The sequence below is a fragment of the Lipotes vexillifer genome, unplaced genomic scaffold, assembly GCF_000442215.2.
Source record: "Lipotes vexillifer unplaced genomic scaffold, Lipotes_vexillifer_v1.1 scaffold90, whole genome shotgun sequence".
NCBI classification, from domain to species: domain Eukaryota; kingdom Metazoa; phylum Chordata; class Mammalia; order Artiodactyla; family Lipotidae; genus Lipotes; species Lipotes vexillifer.
Genome location: NW_006782310.1, coordinates 3,677,793 through 3,699,057, shown reverse-complemented (window position 1 = coordinate 3,699,057; position 21,265 = coordinate 3,677,793). Strand labels below are relative to the sequence as shown.

Below are 21,265 nucleotides of genomic sequence, written 5' to 3'. Positions count from 1 at the left end.
AAAGTGTGGAAGAATAGGAGTAATATCGTGATAAAGTAATCTTCAAAATGCAGAGAAATTGAGTATCATATGTGAGACCTCAAGAGCAAATGCAAGTTTCTTTCAATGAGTCAGAGAGAACAATTTATTTTTATTTTTATTTTTTATGCAGTTCACATTTTCAACATTTACTTTAGAGTAGTTCAAGATCTGTAAAACCCAGTGCTTTGAAATGGTCTGGGGTTAATTTCAGGATTAATTTCCATATTTTTTCCCACATCTTTATTGGAGTGTAATTGCTTTACAATGTTGTGTTAATTTCTGCTGTACAACAAAGTGAATCAGCTATATGTATACATATATCCCCATATCCCCTCCCTCTTGAGCCTCCCCCCCACCCTTCCTATCCCACCCCTCTAGGTGGTCACAAAGCATCGAGTTGATCTCCCTGTTCTATGCAGCAGCTTCCCACTAGCCATCCATTTTACATTTGGTAGTGTATATAGTGTCAGTGTTACTCAGAGAGGACAATTTAACTCAAGAAAGAGGACAGACCACAGATGATGTTGGGACAGAGAGCTCTCCAGAGGATGAAATGATGATAGCTCACGGGTGAATTCTTAAACCTTAGCTTTTAATGCAGAAGGTCTTAGGGAGATTACCAGTCCTGTATTGTTGCTGGAAATGCAAGATTACTGCTATTAAACCCAAGAGTGGTTGTATCAGAGCTATTTTGCCAAATCGACATAATAAATCTAGATAAATCACCCAGTGGAGGGCGGCTCAATGAGTGTTTTGCAGGAACTGAAGGGTGAAATTAGGCCACTGGAATTTATTGGTATGTAAGCTACTATGTCAGATTGCAAATGTGACCTCTGTCACAAAGAAGGATTCAGGGGTATGCAGGAATGTACACCGTGGGAAGCACGCCAGTACCAGCTGAGTTCAGACCTTGCTCAGCCCTGGCACTGGATAAACCTTTCAGGAGTTGAATGAGTGAGTGGAGATGGTGGACTTGGCTATGGAGAACGGAGGCACCAAAGAGTTAAATACAAAGGGATCTTTTTAAAGAACATTTTCAGTAGATATAACAGGATGAAGAAAAGCGGTGGAAAGAGAAAGATTTTCTAAAGGTCTTTGACAAGGTTCCACACCAAAGACCATTACTTAAACAAAGTCACCTTGGGATCAGGTTCCCTATTTTGTTGTGAAAAAAGAATTGGCATTGACACCGGAAGCAAAAATTAGGGAGAAGGTGGTACATCCCAAATGGAGAACATAAGAGCGATTCTCATCAGGAATCTTCCTTAGTCGGGGCAGTTTGACTCATGAACAGTCAGTGAAATCTCTTAAGTATTTTGTTGTGAAATTTTGTTGTGAAAAAAGAATTGGCATTGACACCGGAAGCAAAAATTAGGGAGAAGGTGGTACATCCCAAATGGAGAACATAAGAGCGATTCTCATCAGGAATCTTCCTTAGTCGGGGCAGTTTGACTCATGAACAGTCAGTGAAATCTCTTAAGTATCTAAGAAGTGAAAAGTCAAGCTCTTGAGGATGGATAACAGGAAGCTCCTAGGAGTCTTGGGCAAACAAGCAGGAAAGTGGCATATTGTTCCAAAGTGAGTTCTGTACATGCAATGCCTCTAGGAGTAAAGTGGTTAAATGGCACATATGGAATGTTGGCACAATTCAGGAAGTAGACCCACCAGAGTGTGCTGAGGATGAAAAACGTAGATTGTCCCTAATGCTGCAGGGCAAATGGTGCTCCAAGAGGAGCACTAGAAAAAGTCTACACGCTTGTCTTGCTTTTATGAAAAGCTACGGCCACAGCACACCTTCAATTTCATGTGTAGTTCAGATTGCCACCTCAAGAAACAACAGATGCCACATGATCCATCAATCCCACTCCTGGACATATATCCAGAAAAACTCTAATTTGAAAAGATACATGCACCCCAATGTTCATAGCAGCACTGTTCACAGTAGCCAAGACATGGAGTCAACATAAATGTCTGTCGACAGAGGAATGGATAAAGAAGATATAGTACATAGATACAATGGAATATTACTCAGCCACAAAAAAGAATGAAATAATGCCATTTGCAGCAACATGGATGGACCTAGAGATCATCATACTAAGTGATGTAAGTCAGAAAGAGAAAGACAAATACCATATGACATCGTTTTTATGTGGAACCTAAAACAATGATACAAAGGAACTTATTTACAAAGCGGAAACAGACTCACAGACATAGAAAACAAACTTAGGGTTACCAAAGGGGAAAGGAGGTGGGGGAGGGGTACATTAGGAGTTTGGGATTAGCAGATACAAACTACTACATATAAAAGAGATAAACAACAAGGACCTACTGTATAGCACAGGGAACTATATTCAGTATCTTGTAATAAAACATATGGAAAAGAATATGAAAAAGAAATATATATATATATAACTGAATCACTTTGCTGTACACCAGCAACTAACACAACATTGTAAATCAACTATACTTCAATAAAAAAAAAAATTAAAGAAAAAGAAAGCAGCAACAGAGCCAAATGTGTTTGAGAGTACTGTCTGCAGTGTACAGTGTATACTGGATACAGCATACAGTGTAGCCATTAGAATCATCGACTTTTAGGGCCAGAGTGGGCCTTAAAAATCAGTGATCAATGACATGACCACATAAGCTTTTATTTGTGCATGAAAGCTGCTAGTGTAAAAGGTACAGTAAAAGCTTTAAAAATAAGTTTACTACCAGCCTATCATTTTTATTAAAAGAATAATTTTACTTTTAAAGTAAAACAAAATCTTACTTATTTTAATGGTTTCTCTTTCAATGTAGAGAGAGAGAACAAAAGGCATATACATATTTTACTCACTTTCCCCTCACTATTTGTTTTTTTGCATCATGAAATAGATTTTTTTTTTAAGCCAATTATCCTGAAGTTTTTGCCTTGGCAAATTTTACTTTCCTGTTCTAGCTCGACATCAAAAATACCCAATTAAATTGTTGTCTTGGTATTTAATTAACACCTAAAAGGATATTTAAGAGAACCAGCAAATTATCAAAGGTAGAAACTAAAATTGCTTCACTAATCAATGTTTCTTTAAATTGTTTATTTCCCTTTATACCTTGTTTGCTCATTCTGAAAAATTTCAAATTTTCCTACAGGATACCCGATTGAAAATGGGAAAAGGAAAGCACTTACCCTTTGGTTAAATATATATATACACACACATATATATATATATATGGAGATTGGTAGAGTGTCTGTCTTAAAAACATGCATTACTTCAAAGTTTGACTCATCATCACAGAAAATGAGTAACTGCTTTATGCTGGGCTTTTTCCATGACTATACAAAGAGACAAACTGACTTCTTTTAACTAAGATACTACTTTTAGGGAAAAGTTGTCTGGGAAGGAAAATCTACTTTTGACAAGAAGGAAAAGAACAAATAGATACTAATAGGTCTGGGATGGTAGGCTGAAGTTGGAACTGTAAAAATTTAATAAACAAGAAACCTCAATTAAATAGTCAGGAGGCCAGCAGGGGGCGCTCTCCCGCCCTGCGATGATAACAGAGCCCAACCGGAAAAAGAAAGACTCCTTTCCTGGGAAGGACTCAGCCAATGAAAAGCCAGGGACTCTTTGTTTACTACAGCCCTCCCAACTTCCTTCCCCCCTCTATAAAAGTGCTCTCCTTGCCTTGCCCTGTGGGGACTCTCCAGGATTGCAGACCCCGAATAGCAATTCCCGAATAAACCCTTTATTCTCCCCTTTCTGGAGAAATAACTGGTAGTCTATTTGCTTTAGGTCAACAGAAACAGAATAGAAAATTTCTCCGAGTTCCCTGTTTGAAATTACAGAACCCCAGGACAAATAATCAAGTCCCTGAAAGTGAGATTGAATCCTGACCGATTCTTTTTTTGAACAGGCTCAAGGAATTATTTCTCTATTTAAGAATACTAAAACCAGGAGTTCTTCTCTTACCAACATATTTTACCAAAACATTTGGAAAGCATTTACGATAAGCAAAGGCCCAGCACTCACACCTGGGTTTCTCAGACACTTTGGTGGCTTAATTCTCTGGGAGAGCTGCTTCCTCCTCTGTCTTCCACAACATGCCTCTGTCATAACACGTTTCTCCTCTGGGAGTTATTTTGTTCATATGGAACACACATTTATTAACTCAATAAATATTTATTAGCAATGCCTCAGAAGTGGGGCATATAAAGATGAATAAGACGTGGCTCCTACCCTCCAAATTTGCCCATCATCTACTTGGGAGAAGGAGTCAAAAACTAGTTAATTTTAATACAACACATTTTAAGGGCAGAGTCCATGTCTTACTCAACTAACATCCCCACTCTATCGTAACACCTAGAACATAGCGAGTTCTTAATACATGTTAGTTAAATTAATGAATGCACAAGTGAAATGTTCTGATTTACCACTTAAGTTTTGTACTGAGCAACACTAAGTTTTGAGGAAAACTACAAAGGTTCACTTAATGGCCCTTAATATTAGATGGTGCAGTCATGTGAGATGTTGAATTTAGAAGGGATCACAGACATAATTACTCTTGTTTTGGGGAGACTAAAGTTAACATGTGAACACATAGAAATAAATCCCTTATTTGGCCCTGGCATCGCTTTGGGCTCCCCATAATGTCAGCAAAACATCCAGGAAAATAATTCTTCATAGCACCGGGCCAGGTGAGTTTGCCAGGAGTTTGTCTAGAATGGAGAATGGAAGGGGCCAAATCTGTTGACATGTCTCCCTCTCTCCCATGAAATCCCACCTGCCACTCATCCAAAGTACATCTGACAGGAAGACGAGTGACATTACGGATGTTCAATTTATCTACAATTATGAAAATTCTTTGGAAAGGGCTTCCATTTTAGCAACATGTAGGGATCTTGGAACAAGGTATTTCCCACCAGCACAAAATTTTAGTGAGTAGAGAATGTGGACATCTTGGATTTAAGATGTGCTAAGAAAAAAATCACAAAGCCAAGTACATTTTAAAGATGGAGGCACATACATAATAAAACGCCAAGAGAAGAACATTTGGTTTCGTGTGACTCTTCTCTTTTTCCTTCATTCTCACCCATCCATAGAGCCTCACATGTAAACAACACATTTTGTTGGTGTATTTTGCAGTGCATATTCCATTGAACATCAGAATCATTTTTACAACTCAAAAGGCAGAAGGGTTTTGGCAGAGTTCCAGGATTATTTCATATCCATGCATCTGAAATGGTGCTGTGGTACCTTTCATCATGTTGGGGGCTCAGCAGTGGGAAAGGATATTCAAATGGCTCAGCAAGGTTCAAGATGTCAAAAAAAGAGGAAAATTCCAGAATTTTGTATTCTCTATGAAAGACTACTATACGATGGATTTGGAGCTCTGGAGGGCTGTCATAAAACTGACTGTAGGGGCTTCCCTGGTGGCGCAGTGCTTGAGAGTCCGCCTGCCGATGCAGGAGACGCGGGTTCGTGCCCCGTTTCGGGAAGATCCCACATGCCGCGGAGCGGCTGGGCCCGTGAGCCATGGCCGCTGAGCCTGCGCGTCCGGAGCCTGTGCTCCGCAAATGGGAGAGGCCACAACAGTGAGAGGCCCGCATAACGCAAGAAAAAAAAAAAAACAAAAAAAAAAAAAAAAAAAAAAAAAAAAAAAAAAAAAAACTGACTGTAACTCTACAGTGTAAAACGTGTTAAGTCCAAATAGCTCTTTCACATACACTCTGTCAAATATGTCTAAAGATCACAAACTGGAAAGGTTAGGAATGTGAGCATAATAATAATATCCTGTAATAAGCAGGGTAAGTCTGGGGGAAAAAAAGCACATTAATTCTCATATAAAAAGATGAAACAGAAAGCGTGAATAGAGCTGAATTTAAACTGATGCCTGAAACAAAAGGATTTTCCCCCGCTTACCTCACCTAGTAGGAAGCTGTATGACCTGCAAATTATCTAACCTTTTTATGTCTCAGCTTCATCACTTACTCAGCCTGAAAAATTATAATACTGTAACGCCAAACCAGTAAGATTATTGGCACACAGTAAATGCTGAGTACATCTTAGCATAATTATAATATTATTAACATCATTAGAGAAATTCGCATTAAGAACTGACATAGAGAATGGACTTGAGGACACGGGGAGTGGGAAGGGTAAGCTGGGACGAAGTGAGAGAGTGGCATGGATATATATACACTACCAAATGTAAAATACATAGCTAGTGGGAAGCAGCTGTGTAGCACAGGGAGATCAGCTCGGTGCTTTGTGACCACCTAGAGGGGTGGGATAGGGAGGGTGGGAGGGAGACACAAGAAGGAGGAGATATGGGGATATATGTATATGTGTAGCTGATTCACTTTGTTATAAAGCAGAAACTAACTGACCATTGTAAAGCAATTATACTCCAGTAAAGATGTTAAAAAAGAAATCTGATTCTACCTTAAAAAAAAAAAGAAAAAAAGAATTGACCTCCCAAAATAGAAAAACCACTGTTTAATATATATCATTGTCCTACTTCAAGTTTTCGAATATATGTGGAAATAATATTTGCTAAAAGTGAGGCCCCTGTCATATAACCTACTTTATGAGGAACTGTGCCAAGAAGGGAGGCTCCTGAACTGAAATGAGATTAAGTCAACTGACGAAAGTTGATGTTAGTGTTTCCTGGGGAAGCAGGAAGAGGGTAAAGAGAAGCACGTTAAAGTCTGCTGTGAAAATGGGATTGCCCACATTAGTAACCATGGACATCTAGTGACCTTCTCTGTAGAGGAGAAGTGAAAACAGGGTATGAATCTAGATGACAGAGCAAACTTAGACCCACTAGATTTAGTAAAAGATCGGAGATTAAGAAGGGCTTAATCTCAGAAAAAGGATGAAAAGAAATTAGTGTGATAAGAGCTAAGTCCAGCTTTGGTTTTCATTCATTTGTTCATTCACTCACTGATTCATTACGAGCTGGATATTGGCTCAGGTGCTGTACATATAAAGAAAAAGACATGGTCCCACTTGAAAGTAGCTTGTGGGGGTCAGTCAGATAAGCAGAGAGACAGGCATCTCAAGAGACTGTCAGAGTCATGTTCAAGGAACAGTGGGACCTGGCAGAGGGTGAGCAGCTTGGCCATGAGAGCTGAAGGGCTTCACAGTGTATCAGCATCTATGACACCACCTCTCCAAAAGGCCATACATGATCAACTGTGAAGAATTATTTTCTAGGTAACTATTATACCTCAATAAAGGTATATATGTTTCTTTTGTTTTTTAAAGAATTATTTTCATCTTGTACCTTTCTGCCATTTTTGTGTTGCTGTTACTTTCAATTCCCTAAAAAGTAATAACAGTAAAAGTCCTTAAAACACTTCAAAGAGATTTTCACCCCCACTGGGATATGGACAAGAAGTGAGAGGAAAAGGGCTGCCGAGTTAGTGGGTTCTGAAAGAGAGAGCCTCAGGGGAAGGCTCCTGCCACCAACCAGGGAAGGAGGCAAGGCAGGCCAGTTCCTGGGGGCACGGAAGGAAAGAGAGAAGAGGAGACTGACTTAAGGCTCTGGTCATTTCCTTGTATTCTTCCCTGTCAGCCCTGCTCCCTTCTTCTGAGACCTCCTTTCCCATGCTTCCCAGGCACACCCCTCCATTTCCCTAGAGACACTTAGAGAAGAAAGCTTCTGGCTGTAGAAAGGGTCTGCTTAGAAGCTGGTTGGTTAATAGCCCACTAGGTGATATCCCTCCCAAGTATCCTTTTTTTTTTTTTTTTAAAGAAGATGCTGGGGGTAGGAGTTTATTAATTAACTAATTTATTTTTGCTGTGTTGGGTCTTCGTTTCTGTGCGAGGGCTTTCTCCAGGTGTGGCAAGCGGGGGCACTCTTCATCGCGGTGCGCGGGCCTCTCACTATCGCAGCCTCTCTTGTTGCAGAGCACAGGCTCCAGACGTGCAGGCTCAGTAGTTGTGGCTCATGGGCCTAGTTGCTCCGTGGCATGTGGGATCTTCCCAGACCAGGGCTCGAACCCGTGTCCCCTGCATTAGCAGGCAGATTCTCAACCACTGCACCACCACAGGGAAGCCCCCAAGTATCCATTTTTAGAAGGAAAGTGATCAAGACAGAAACCTGCTAGACTGAAGGGACTGCCTATTCAGTGACAGGGCGGCAAGCATGGCATAGGCCATTGGAGGCAAATGCTAGCTCTTGACAGTCTACGAATCATCCTGCGTATGTAGTGATGTACTGTATCTTGAGGCTGACTTGGCCAAAGAGCAGAGAAGCCTCACAACCGGGAAACTGACCAGAGGCTGCGGCAAGCATGGTGAGAACTGAGATCCAGGGATTCTGGCGGGGAGAGGAACAGAAGGGTGCTACTCTTGGGGAACTATGGTTGTGGGAAAGTGAGTCTGGTTCTCAGGGATGCATCCAAGTCAAGTGGACCTTGATCCTCATTTCAGGTCACTATTTCCTGGCAGAGTTCAACTGGCTGGGGCTGGTGAACTTTAAGGCACAAGCAAACTAATGAACATATTTCTTTGAATGCAAGTTTTTATTCTTCATGGGTTTAAATTACTGTCTTTCCTTTAAATTTTTTTTTTTTTACATTACCTCTTTATAGAGTCCAGGTTGTTAAGGCATCTCTAACTCTTTTATTTTGGATTTTGCCTCTCTTTTTCTTTTAGTATGTCCATTTAAAATACAGCAAATGAGGGGAAAATCTCTTAAATGTTTCAGTGATTTCGTAATACCAACAGCACATCATTGATCTACCAGTATCAGGCTCATTCATGTCTACCAAATTACAGAAGGCTCCCTTAAGTACTTGGGTTCTGCGAATTAATGCCATTTGCAGCAACATGGATACAAGTAGAGATTATCATACTAAGTGAAGTAAGTCAGAAGGAGAAAGACAAATACCACATGATATCATTTATATGTGGAATCTAAAATATGACACAAATTAACCTATCTACAAACAGAAACAGACTCATGGACATAGAGAACAGACTTGTGGTTGCCAAGGGGGAGGGGGTTGGGAGGGGGATGGAGTGGGAGGTTGGGATTAGCAGATGTAAGCTATTATATATAGAATGGATAAACAACAAGGTCCTACGGTAAAGCACAGGGAACTATGTTCAGCATCCTATGATAAAGCGTAATGGAAAAGAATATGGAAAAGGAATGTATATATATATGTATAACTGAATCACTTTGCTGTACAGCAGAAATTAAGACAACACTGTAAATCAACTATACTTCAAAAAAAATAAAAAATAAATATTTGGGTATTATGGGATAGGTAGTAGGAAGTGACATCAGATTTCCATACTGGATCTCAATTGGATAATTAGAAGTTTACTATTATAAGAGAGAGAATTGAACAGTCATTTTATTCTTGTTTCTATTCTTATATTCACTTCTAAATTGTATTTCCAGGTACTGGGACTTCCTGACGGCTTACCTCTCACATTGTCTAAAATTTCAAAATCCATCAGACAGAAAATTTGTTTTTCAGTAGAACTGCCTGTATTCATTTGCTCTGCCAAAGGAGAGCAGGCAGATGCATCTGCAGACTGGGGTCTCTATGTGGATGTGTCTGTGAATTTCTACAATGAGATTTCTTTGGGTGGATGTGTTTCTAAATCTACTACAATGAGATTACTGAAAGAATACATCAGGGGCCTTCCTATGTGTAAGAAGATTAGGAAACAAACATTTCTCCTGAACATTTGTATGAACTACTCTTTTTTTTTTTAACATCTTTATTGAAGTATAATTGCTTTACAATGGTGTGTTAGTTTCTGCTTTATGACAAAGTGAATCAGTTATACATATACATATGTTCCCATATCTCTTCCCTCTTGCGTCTCCCTGCCTCCCACCCTCCCTATCCCACCCCTCTAGGTGGTCACAAACCACCGAGCTGATCTCCCTGTGCTATGCGGCTGCTTCCCACTAGCTATCTATTTTACGTTTGGTAGTGTATATATGTCCATGCCACTCTCTCACTTTGTCACAGCTTACCCTTCCCTCTCCCCATATCCTCAAGTCCATTCTCTAGTAGGTCTGTGTCTTTATTCCCATCTTACCCCTAGGTTCTTCATGACTTTTTTTTAGATTCCATATATATGTGTTAGCATACAGTATTTGTTTTTCTCTTTCTGACTTCACTCTGTATGACAGACTCTAGGTCCATACACCTCACTACAAATATCTCAATTTCATTTCGTTTTATGGCTGAGTAATATTCCATTGCATATATGTGCCACATCTTCTTTATCCATTCATCTGTTGATGGACACTTAGGTTGCTTCCATGTCCTGGCTATTGTAAATAGAGCTGCAATGAACATTTTGGTACATGACTCTTTTTTTTTTTTTTTTTTGCAGTACGTGGGCCTCTCACTGCTGTGGCCTCTCCCGTTGCGGAGCACAGGCTCCAGACGCGCAGGCTTCAGACGTGCAGGCTCAGTGGCCATGGCCCATGGGCCCAGCTGCCCTGCGGCATGTGGGATCCTCCCGGACCGGGGCACGAACCCGTGTCCCCTGCATCGGCAGGCAGACTCTCAACCACTGCGCCACCAGGGAAGCCCCCATGACTCTTTTTGAATTATGGTTTTCTCAGGGTATATGCCCAGTAGTGGGATTGCTGGGTCATATGGTAGTTCTATTTTTAGTTTTTTAAGGAACCTCCATACTGTTCTCCATTGTGGCTGTATCAATTTACATTCCCAGGAACAGTGCAAGCTTTTGCAGAGCAAAGGAAACCATAAACAAGACCAAAAGACAAGCCTCAGAATGGGAGAAAATACTTGCAAATGAAGCAACTGACAAAGGATTGATCTCCAAGACTTACAAGCAGCTCATGCAGCTCAATAACAAAAAAACAAACAACCCAATCCAAAAATGGGCAGAAGACCTAAACAGACATTTCTCCAAAGAAGATATAAAGATTGCCAACAAACACATGAAAGAATGCTCAACATCATTAATCATTAGAGAAATGCAACCTAAAACTACAGTGAGATATCATCTCACACCGGTCAGAATGGCCGTCATCAAAAAATCTAGAAACAATAAATGCTGGAGAGGGTGTGGAGAAAAGTGAACTACTCTTTACCTTGGTATAATCCTTAAGCTTAGCATCCAACAATCTTGCAATGATTCAGCTACATTATCATAGCTATTTAGAGAACATTTACAGCTCTGTTTTTTGAAATGCTCTTCCCAATATTTCCAAACAAATGTGAAAAATCTATTAGGTTAAGCCGCATCTGTTTCACAAAATACCCCATCCTTATTGTTAATTTGGCCCCATCTCTGTATTTACAGAGTTGGTCCAAATTATTATTATTATTATTATTATTATTATTATTATTTTGCGGTAGGCGGGCCTCTCACTGCCGTGGCCTCTCCCGTTGCGGAGCACAGGCTCCGGACGCACAGGCCCAGTGGCCATGGCTCACGGGCCCAGCCGCTCCACGGCATGTGGGATCTTCCCGGACTGGGGCATGAACCCATGTCCCCTAAATCGGCAGGCGGACTCTCAACCACTGCCCCACCAGGGAAACCCCCAAAGTATTTTTTAGCTTTGATTCCTTATGAATCCTCTAGAAATACCCCAAGATGTAGCAGGAAATTCTCTCTATTTACATTTTCCATTGTTACAACAAATAAAGCTCCTGAAGTCTTCAGTAACAGGTCTGAAAGCTGCCATGATCTTGTTAAGGGGACACAACAGAAATGCTGTTATAGAAATTCCACGGCTTGGTTCCACTCTGCCACCAGTCATGTGGAACCACATCTTCCTCTTCCAGCCCTGTCGCTTGGCTACCACAGTGATTAGCCCAAAGCAGTACATCACTTCTGAAGGCTGCACAGACTAAGCATGGAATCTATCAGGCTGGACTGCTTGTTTATTTCAACTTCAGAATTTCTCAAAATATTAACATGGAGACAATAATGTATATTGGTCAAACTGAGCACGTACAAATCTGTCACCACACTAGGTTGCAACGTGACAGCTGGTGACTTTTGTGAGTGGCATAATAACATTAGCCTGGCTGGAACATCTCCAGTGCTGGGTTTAAATATTCCCAAGCATTGGCTAGACAACGAGACTAAGCAAAATCTTCTGAGATTCTTAAAATGGGATTGCTGAAAGATCAAGCTAGCAATTTTCCTTCTTAATATTCAAAACCAGGGGTGAAATTGGAGGTGCTGATCCTATATCTAGCCTAGGGGCCATCAGCAAACCCCCCTTTGAAATTTTCGGCTGATAATGAGATTCAGGGGAGGTTTTACATTTCACAGGGCTGCCACATGTGCCTTGGAAAAAAAACCGAAGCTGAATCTCTAAATCCCCACTCTGCCACTATCATGCTGAGAGCCACTGGACCTGCCGATTGTCACTGGACAAGTGACAATCTCTCTGTACTTCGGGTCCTTCATCTGTAAAATGAGAGGTTTGGAAGAATGGTCTTTAAGATCTCAGACAGTTCTGAAATTCCCTGAGTCTGCAAGGGGAAGTTATAAGATAATGAGGCTGAGTTTCAGTCATGGTGTGTGGATGGCATCACGTTGTTTTACATGTTACATTATCAACCAGTCCATTTAATGCAAGTCACGGCTACTTTTACTAGACTGGTCAAGGAAGGAACACTTTTCAACATCTGTTTGCTCTGGGGTCTTGTTATGACACCTTAGAAGCACTGTCTTAGATAATTTGCAAAGGAGAGCGTTAAAAACATCCTCCCACATCATGGTTCATTAAATTGCTCCACAGGCCTATCACGCAACGCTTCCAAGCGTCCATAGCTTCTAGGAAGCGTGGGATGAGTTAAATAAAGGTCAGCACATAAAATACAATTGTCCTCCACTTCCTATGGAGCTATTTTACTCACTAAGTCATTTCCAAAGCATTTAAAATTTATATTAAACACATAGAAACTTTACTGAGATAAGTATCCGACCAAGAAAAAAAGAAGCAGTTGGTTACTCTAGAAAATTCTTTGGAATAAAGACCAAGAAGCACAAGAGGAAGGGGAGACCGAACATGTAGTGAGTCACAGATATTCAGAGGGAGCTTACGGATCAAAGGCTGCCAGCAGGAAGTTTAGCAGGAGGCTGATGGACTGCTCCACCTGAATTTGGTGAGTGGTTGGCATCCTTTTGTTGAGCTGGTAAAAAATGGTGGAGAGCACAGCCTCCAATCGGGCCACGTTGAGTTCTATGTTTGGGTCCACGTTGTTCAGACCATTTTCCCTCAAAGCTTCTATGACGTTCCAAATGTCCACCAGGTGCACTACATACAATGAAAGCAGAGTGGACACATCAGACCAGAGTGCATGGAAAGGTAAATTCATTATTATACATGTACCATCTGTCCTCTTTTGTCAAGATGCCTCATAGGCTTCGGTATGTGTTCCACTACTATAGGAGTTGACATCAGTAAAGGCACATAGCGCAGGATCTCAAAGAGCTGATGTACAAGGTGTAAGAGCAAACAAATGATTTTCTGAACATCATAGTACAGAGTTATTTCTATTCTTCATAATAGACCCTTGAAATACTTACATGTGAGGAATGTGAGAACCAAGGAAGTTAACTGCCAAATGCAAAGGTCCAAGGGAAGTCACCTGGCATTTGTATCCAGGTCTAGTTGGCTTTTTAAAATATTGAGATATAATTGGTATATAACACTGTAAGTTTCAGGTGTTGATTTGATACATTTCTATATTGATTTGATACATTTCTATATTGCAGTATGATTACCACCATAGCGTTAGCTAACACATCATGTTCCATAATTAACAGTTCTTTTTTGTGGCGAGAACTTTTAAGATCTAGTTTCTTAGCAACTCTGAAGTATATAGTACTTGTGATTAAAATTAACAAGTCTATGTGGCTTTAAAGCATTTTCCCACTTGTACACACTGACCCCTTACAAGGAAAAGAGAAAACCAACACAAATTCTAGTGTTTGAAAGGCTATCAAAACTGCATTTGAGCATTTAAAATATTTTCATTTATTTACGTATTTTTAGTAGTATGAGGTTTGAAATAAGAAAAAAGGGAAAGTTAAAGTAAGCAGGAAGGCAGGCGGGGGAAAAGGAAAAGTTATCTCTACAATGCAGCAGTACAACTAAGGCACAGATCACTTAACTCACCTGATCAAGAACAGTTTCTTGGTTCCATTGTTAGTAAGCTCGTGTAACTCAAGTCATGGTTACTTTCACTAGGATAGTCAAGAAATCCATTTCTATTTCTTTCCTGTTCACCCCGAGGTCTTGTCATGATATTCCCAGATAACATCACCACAATCAAGATGATGGACACGTGTATCAACCCCAAAGGTCTCCTCGTGCACCTTCTGATCCATCCTGCTCCCTACTCCAGGCGACCACAGATCTGCTTTCCATCACGACTTTCTAGAATTCTATATGGCTGGAATCATACCATATGTACTCTTTTTTTGGTCTGTATTCTTTTATGTAGTGTAACTATTTTGAGAATCATCTATGTTGTTGCATGATAATAGTTTGCTCCTTTTTTTTTTTTACTGCTGAATGGTATTCTGTTAAATGGATATGCTGAATGGTATTCTGTTAAATGGATTTGGTTATCAACTCACCTGTTGGTTATCAACACACCTGTTGACGGACATTTGTGTTGCTCCAGTTATTGGTTATTATGAATAAAGCTGCTATGAACAATCATGTACAAATCTTTGTATAGACATATACTTCCGTTTCTTTTGGTAAATACTTAGAAACAAAGTGGCTAGGTTGTATGGTAGGTGTATGTTTAATTATGAAACTTCCAAAGTGTTTTTCAAAGTAGTGGTAGTGTTTTACACTCCCATCAGGAGTGTGAGAGTTCCAGATTCTCCACATCTTCACCAAGATTAAGGTTCACTTTTCATTACACTTTGGTGTTTGAAAATAAATATGTTGATTTTCTCAATGAAGTATATACTTACGTTTTAATTCCTGAGAACCATACACACCACATATGCTTTTCCACCAACGACTTTCAAGTTTTAGTCTCCTATCTCTTTGCTCACTTCTGATACTATATTTGAAAAACAAAACTAACATCTATTGAGATCCTGGACTTGAAGTTGTAATTAACACCGGACTTGGAGTCCAAAGACCTAGGTCCATATCTAGCTCTTCTGCTACAAGTGCATACCCTTTTAGCCTTGACTTACAACCTCACTTTCCTCATCTATAAAGTGGGGATTGTGTTCATTAAATGGAAAAATGCATGAAATCAAAAGTGGTAGTGCCTGGTACATGGGTACAATACATTATACATGAACAAGTGAATAATGTGAGTCCTGTCAAAAGAAAACTTTTCGGCATATCTCTGGTTTGGAGCAGAGGAGTACAAATCACTTTCCAACTGAATTACTTAAATATTTATTAGATTTGGATGAACTCAGATGTGATTCCAATTTTGCAACCTTCTCTGTATATCACATAACAAGGACGTTCTTTGTATTTATTGATGTTATTTATCCAATTTTTCAATTTAGCTGGTGAGGTACTCCAAGGGAGATGGCATTACAAGTTGAATTTATTTATTAATTAAATTTTCTTGAGGGAAATAGCTGGTATTCCTATAATTATTCCCTATATGTTTGATCTACAAATCCTCTGGATCTAGTCCTTGGGTATGTCTGGGTACAGGATACAAAGAGAGCAGTGATGATGAGATCTCCCCCATCGTCCTGGTTGGTATCTGTGCCCAGGTAGCCATAGGAAGTGGGCTACTGAACTCTTCTGATCTGGATCCTGGCTACGGATCACATGAAACAGGCATTAGAGAAGAGGAATATGGACTGTGAACTTGAGCACAAGAGGGAGATGTGGCTACAAGGCAGGGAGTGGCTGCTGGTGGAGGGAGACAGGCTGGATGGCTAGGTCTCTCTTGAGGAGACGTTGTAGAGCACAGGGAGGCCCTCAGGATTCCCACAGGCGGAATAACACAGGTCCACGGGAGTGGCCAACAGACCCATAGGGAGGCTCCTTAGGCAATTTAGCCTCTGCGTGTCCAGCCTATACTCACCTCTTCTCTTCCAAAGCCACTTTCTCTGGGGTTCCCTTCTCTAGTGAATGGCACTAGCCCCCGTCCCTCCCCCTGGCCCAGCCAGAATCTGCATTTCATCCCTGGGTCCTCACATCCCACATGCTCTCAGTGACCAAGTCCTATATCTCTTAAATGTCACTTTAACGCCTCCATTTCCGTGGACCCTTATTTGCATCACCCAATTCCATCATCCACTGCTGTCTTCACGATCTCTTACCGGTTGACTAAATCAGCTCTTTTGCCTTTATTCTTTCTCCATTCCAATCCTTCCTACACACTGCAGTCAGAGTGATATTTCTGAACTGCAAATCTGACATGTCATTTGTATGCTGCTGAAAGCCCTTTAATAGCTTCCCATTAATTTGAAATCCAAACTTTTCAACACGTCTTGCAAAGTTCTTTTTGATCTGGCCTTATTTACTTCGTATCTATGTCTCATCCACCGTAACTTAGTGTCAATACCATTTCTTCAAGGATGTCTTCTGGATCCCCTGCCTCTAGGATTTATATCCCTCCTATGTGTCACCTTAGAATCCTATTCTTCCCCATCACAGTATTTGTGGACTCTCTGTACAGACCAGCTGGTCATCTGTTTCCGCCAGCTGGTCATCTGTTTCCGCCTCTGCATCGCACATGCCACAGAAAGAGACTGCCTGTCATGATAATTGTTCACACCTCTAGCACTGTCACAGGGCCTCACACATCATAGGAGCTTAATGGATATTTGTTGGCTAAGTGAGTGCATGACAAGGAAATGACAACAGTGAAACAGGGTCTTCTAAGGATGCATTCAATTGCTAACGACACAACAAGGCGTAGTCATGAACAATCACACAAGCCTTGGATTGAATCTTAGCTATATCAGCAGTCAAATTACTTGACTTCTTTGGATCTTCATCTCAGAAAAGTGGGGCTGATAATAGTCCTTACCCTCCGATGATGACTATGAAGGTTAAATGGGATGATGCCGGTAAAATGCTTGGAATAAGGCATATACCATAGGAAATAATAATGGCCTATGATTATAGACAAGTAAAACATCTGAAAATCATATGAAAGTTATTAAAAATAAATCTGATCTGTATTTGTGTCTTTACACACCTAAGGTCTCAATATAAGGAAGAATAAAATACTAATTCTGGCTGTGAGAATAGATAGTACTAAGTGACTTAAAAAAAAAACTAGTTTTCATAATTATGTGCTGGGCACTGTGGTGGGTCCTGGGGACTCGATGGCAAACCATACAGGTGTAGTTCCTGCCTCATGGACTAACAGTCTGGTGGGGATACAGGCATGCCTCACTATCGCACAAACAGATAATCAGAAATCATGACTTACTGTGACAGACAGCGTGCCAGGTACAAAACGGGATTACGATATGGTCGTGAAGGGGCCTGAAGAACAAGATAAGGTGGAGGAGCACTGTAACTGCTATAAGGATTTTGGTCTTTATGCTAAGACATGGGTTTTGAACAGCAGAGTGACATGGTCAGTCATGCAGCTTAAAAATATCATTTCTGACACTGAGGGAAGAAAGGAACAGAGGTGGACAGGCACACATGCAGAAATCACTGGAGACTATGGCTCTAGTCCAAGTAAGAGACTGTGGCATTTTTACATAGGGGGTGGCAGTATGCAGACAACTATAATTATGCACATTATTTTCTAGGAGTGGCAGAGTGGAAATGATACAGATTTTGCCATAACAAAGACTGAGGTTTCACTCCTGGCTCCACTAATAACTGTAAAACTGTGGGCAAGTTATTTCACCTTTATACAATTTATTATTCCCTTGTTAGAAATGAGAAAGCTAATGCCACCCAGAGGGAGCTGTAGTGAAGATAAAAGAGAAAAGCTATACACAAGTGCTGACCACAGGGCTTGGCACATAATATTTTGTATTAAAATAATTAAATACTCTCTGATCTGCAGACAGGCTATGCTATTATTAATTTACAAGATTTATTATGAATCCAAACTTAAGTTTTAGCCTGGTCCTCCAAATTCAATAAACTAATTAACATACAATTTTGAGCATGTATTATGTAGGTGATATCAGAGAAGCACAGACACCATCCCAGCCACAAAAGCAGTTACCTATTCAGTTTGGTTGTCAAATATTCTGCATTAGTGGAGTTTGAATCGATTTCACTGTATTTGTTAACAGAGACCTGGTAAGGAAGGCCTGCTTTCATAAAGATTTCTTGGAAGCTTTATTTCTCTGGTAACTACTTTGAGAGGTTCAGATCACAGCACAGAGTAGTACAAGTTCCTGGGTGGTTGATTGGGTTTCCACCTGGTTTCCCTACTGGCTATCCATTATGACCTTGAGCAGGCCACTGAATGTCCTTAAGTTTCAGTTTCCTCATCTGTTAAATGTGGACAATAACAGCTTTTCCATTACAGGGTTATTGTGGGAAGCAAATGAGATAATCCATGTAAAGCACTTCACATAGTGCTTAGTGAATAACAAGCATTCAATACCTATTATTATTGAAAAAGGTAAATATCACAAGCCTTTTGCTTAATTAGATAGGAACATTAAGAAATGAGCTAAGTTGAGAGTCATTAGGAAGCTATTAAGAGGTCTGTTTTAAAGGTCTGACAGTTGTATAAGTATGTTACTTATTGTTGAGCTATCAAGTCATTTTAGAAAACGAGGAATTTATTTAGGTCATGCAATGATGACTGTATAACACTAGATGGCAATGTGCACACTTTACTAAATATCCATCAAGCTTTAAATGTCCATCACAGAGCACCTACTATCACGCACAGGTGATAAGAAGTGGGGTTTCCTCATCTATAAAACTGCGTACGTTTTATACTAATATATTACATAAGACATCAGTTTGCATAATGAAATTATTCAGATAACATTAACCATATCAAGAATAGACAAAATGTATTCTTTTTTTTAAAGATTTCTTTTTTTGGATGTGGACCATTTTTAAAGTCTTTATTGAATTTGTTAACAATATTGCTTCTGCTTTTTGTTTTGGTTTTTCTGGCCCCGAGGCATGTGGGATCCTAGCTCCCCAACCAGAGATTAAACCTGCACCCCCTGCATTGGAAGGCAAAGTCTTAACCACTGGATCACCAGGGAAGTCCTGACAAAATGTATTCTTTTTTTTTTTTTGCGGTACGCGGGCCTCTCACTATTGTGGCCTCTCCCGTTGCGGAGCACAGGCTCTGGACGCGCAGGCTCAGCCGCTCTGCGGCATGTGGGATTTTCCCGGACCGGGGCACGAACCCGTGTACCCCGCATCGGCAGGCGGACTCTCAACCACTGCGCCACCAGGGAAGGCTGGCAAAATGTATTCTTAAAAGCAATATTTAGTACTTCATAGAATCTTAAAAATAATATGTTAATTTCAGACATTTATTATTAACACGTCATGGTCTGTCTTTATAAATAAATGGAAACAGACAAAGCTTCAATAGTTTGCCTTAAATTCAGGCAATATCAGGAAGAAAATGGCTGGGTCAGAGGCAGGATACGGGGGTGGGAGGAAATGTTTGTATGTGGGTAGAGAAGAGTTTGTTGATCTCAAGCGATGTTTCTTATCTGTTTGCTGATCTCTTACACTCTATTAACAAGAGATGGACTCTTTATTTCATAGATATAGATGACTTAAATCCAAGTATCCCTGAGATAAGTGCAAAAATGCCAAACTCATTTATACCAGATAGAAATGACCGAGGTCATAAACTTTATGAGAAGTAGGAGAATCATACAAGTAGGGTAAAATCTGGAAGAGAGGGTACATATAGATAGGATAGGAAAATCAAAAGACACTTCATGAAATCGGGCTCCTCAAAATTCCCAATTCCAGATTCTACCACTTACTGATTCCAAAATTTAGCAGGGTGGGAAAGGGTTTTGACAAAGCCCTCCAGGTGACTCTCGACAATCACTGACTTATAAACCTTTAGAAGGCTCTCAGAGGGCTTGCAGCTGGGGAGGGTCAATAACCATCATCTTGTACTTTATCTCATTCACTTTGGAGTGGTGGTTCTCCACCATGGCTGCACACTGGACTCACCTGCAAGGCTGTAAAATCGCTCCCTGGTGATGCTGCAGCTGCTGGTCTAGGACCATACTTGGAATCCCAAGACACTAGGCTTGTTAGAGATGCAGACTCTCAGGTCCCCACCCCAGACCTAGAGAATCAGAATCTGCATTTTAACAACATCCCCAGGGAGCTTGTATTCACATTAAAGTATGAGAAGCATTGCTCTAAGGCAGAAGTTCTCAGTCCTTCGGCATCAAGACAGCCTCCTACGTTCTAATAGGTTGTGAGGCACATCACAAGCAGCTGGTCACTATCAATTTATGCAGTTTAAGAATGATTTATATAATTATGTCTATACACATTTGGAAAAAAAAAGAACAAAGAATGTTTATTACTCATCATCCAGCTTTACAAGGGTTAAGTCGCAACCCACTGCAATCAGCCACTGACAGTGCACCCTGAGGGATGAAAAAACAGGATGAGGCATTCTGTGCTTTGTATAAATGGGAACCTAGATAGTTAAGATGCATATCTCAGGAAGAATTTCAATGACCTCAGATTCTTGCATCTTCCTATACCCAGAAAAACACTAAAATCATTAACTCGAGATACCTGTTCTTTGTGCACAGCAGTAATCTTTTACCAAGACGTATGTTTGACATCATGTACTCCTCAGCCAAAAAAATCATATATATGTGAATTTATCCCCGCTACCCCATATATCCCTGCTACCTCTTTGGAGCAGCTCCTTAGACCTATCTCCTGGACTATAGTCCTCTGTAAGACCCTGAATAAAACTTAAACTCACAACTCTTAGTTAGGCTGGGAATTGAACATAATCTGTCAATATGCCATTGGGAATATGCATACCCTCTAGTGTGTAGACGGTGTGTATGTGTGTGTATATGTGTGTGCACGCCCATACACATGCCCTCTCAACCCTCACCCACCCTTGCCACCGATACTTAAAGTGATGGTGACCGTTGTCTGAGGCTTTGTTATGACTTGTTTTTCCACCTCTGAGACATGCAGGTAAGAGCAGGGTGAGTTCTGCTGTTGATTTACTCATCAAATCCCACTGCAAAAGAGATAGGTTGCTTCTCCTGAAAACTCATCCAACTCTCCCCTCCCTGGACCAAAGTTTCCTGACCTTCAGGAAAATTCCCAGCAGGAA

General features: G+C 40.5%; 1 protein-coding gene across 17 annotated transcripts in view; it reads right to left on the bottom strand.

Moving 5' to 3' along the window:
* DTNA (dystrobrevin alpha) overlaps nucleotides 1-21,265 on the bottom strand; it is a 393,226-nt gene that overhangs the window by 81,263 nt on the left and 290,698 nt on the right. For all 17 annotated transcript variants that reach the window (XM_007455181.1, XM_007455187.1, XM_007455193.1 and 14 more), the window contains one exon: nucleotides 13,074-13,287. In XM_007455181.1, coding sequence (XP_007455243.1) covers nucleotides 13,074-13,287 — 214 coding nt within the window. The remainder of the gene's footprint in view (nucleotides 1-13,073; nucleotides 13,288-21,265) is intronic.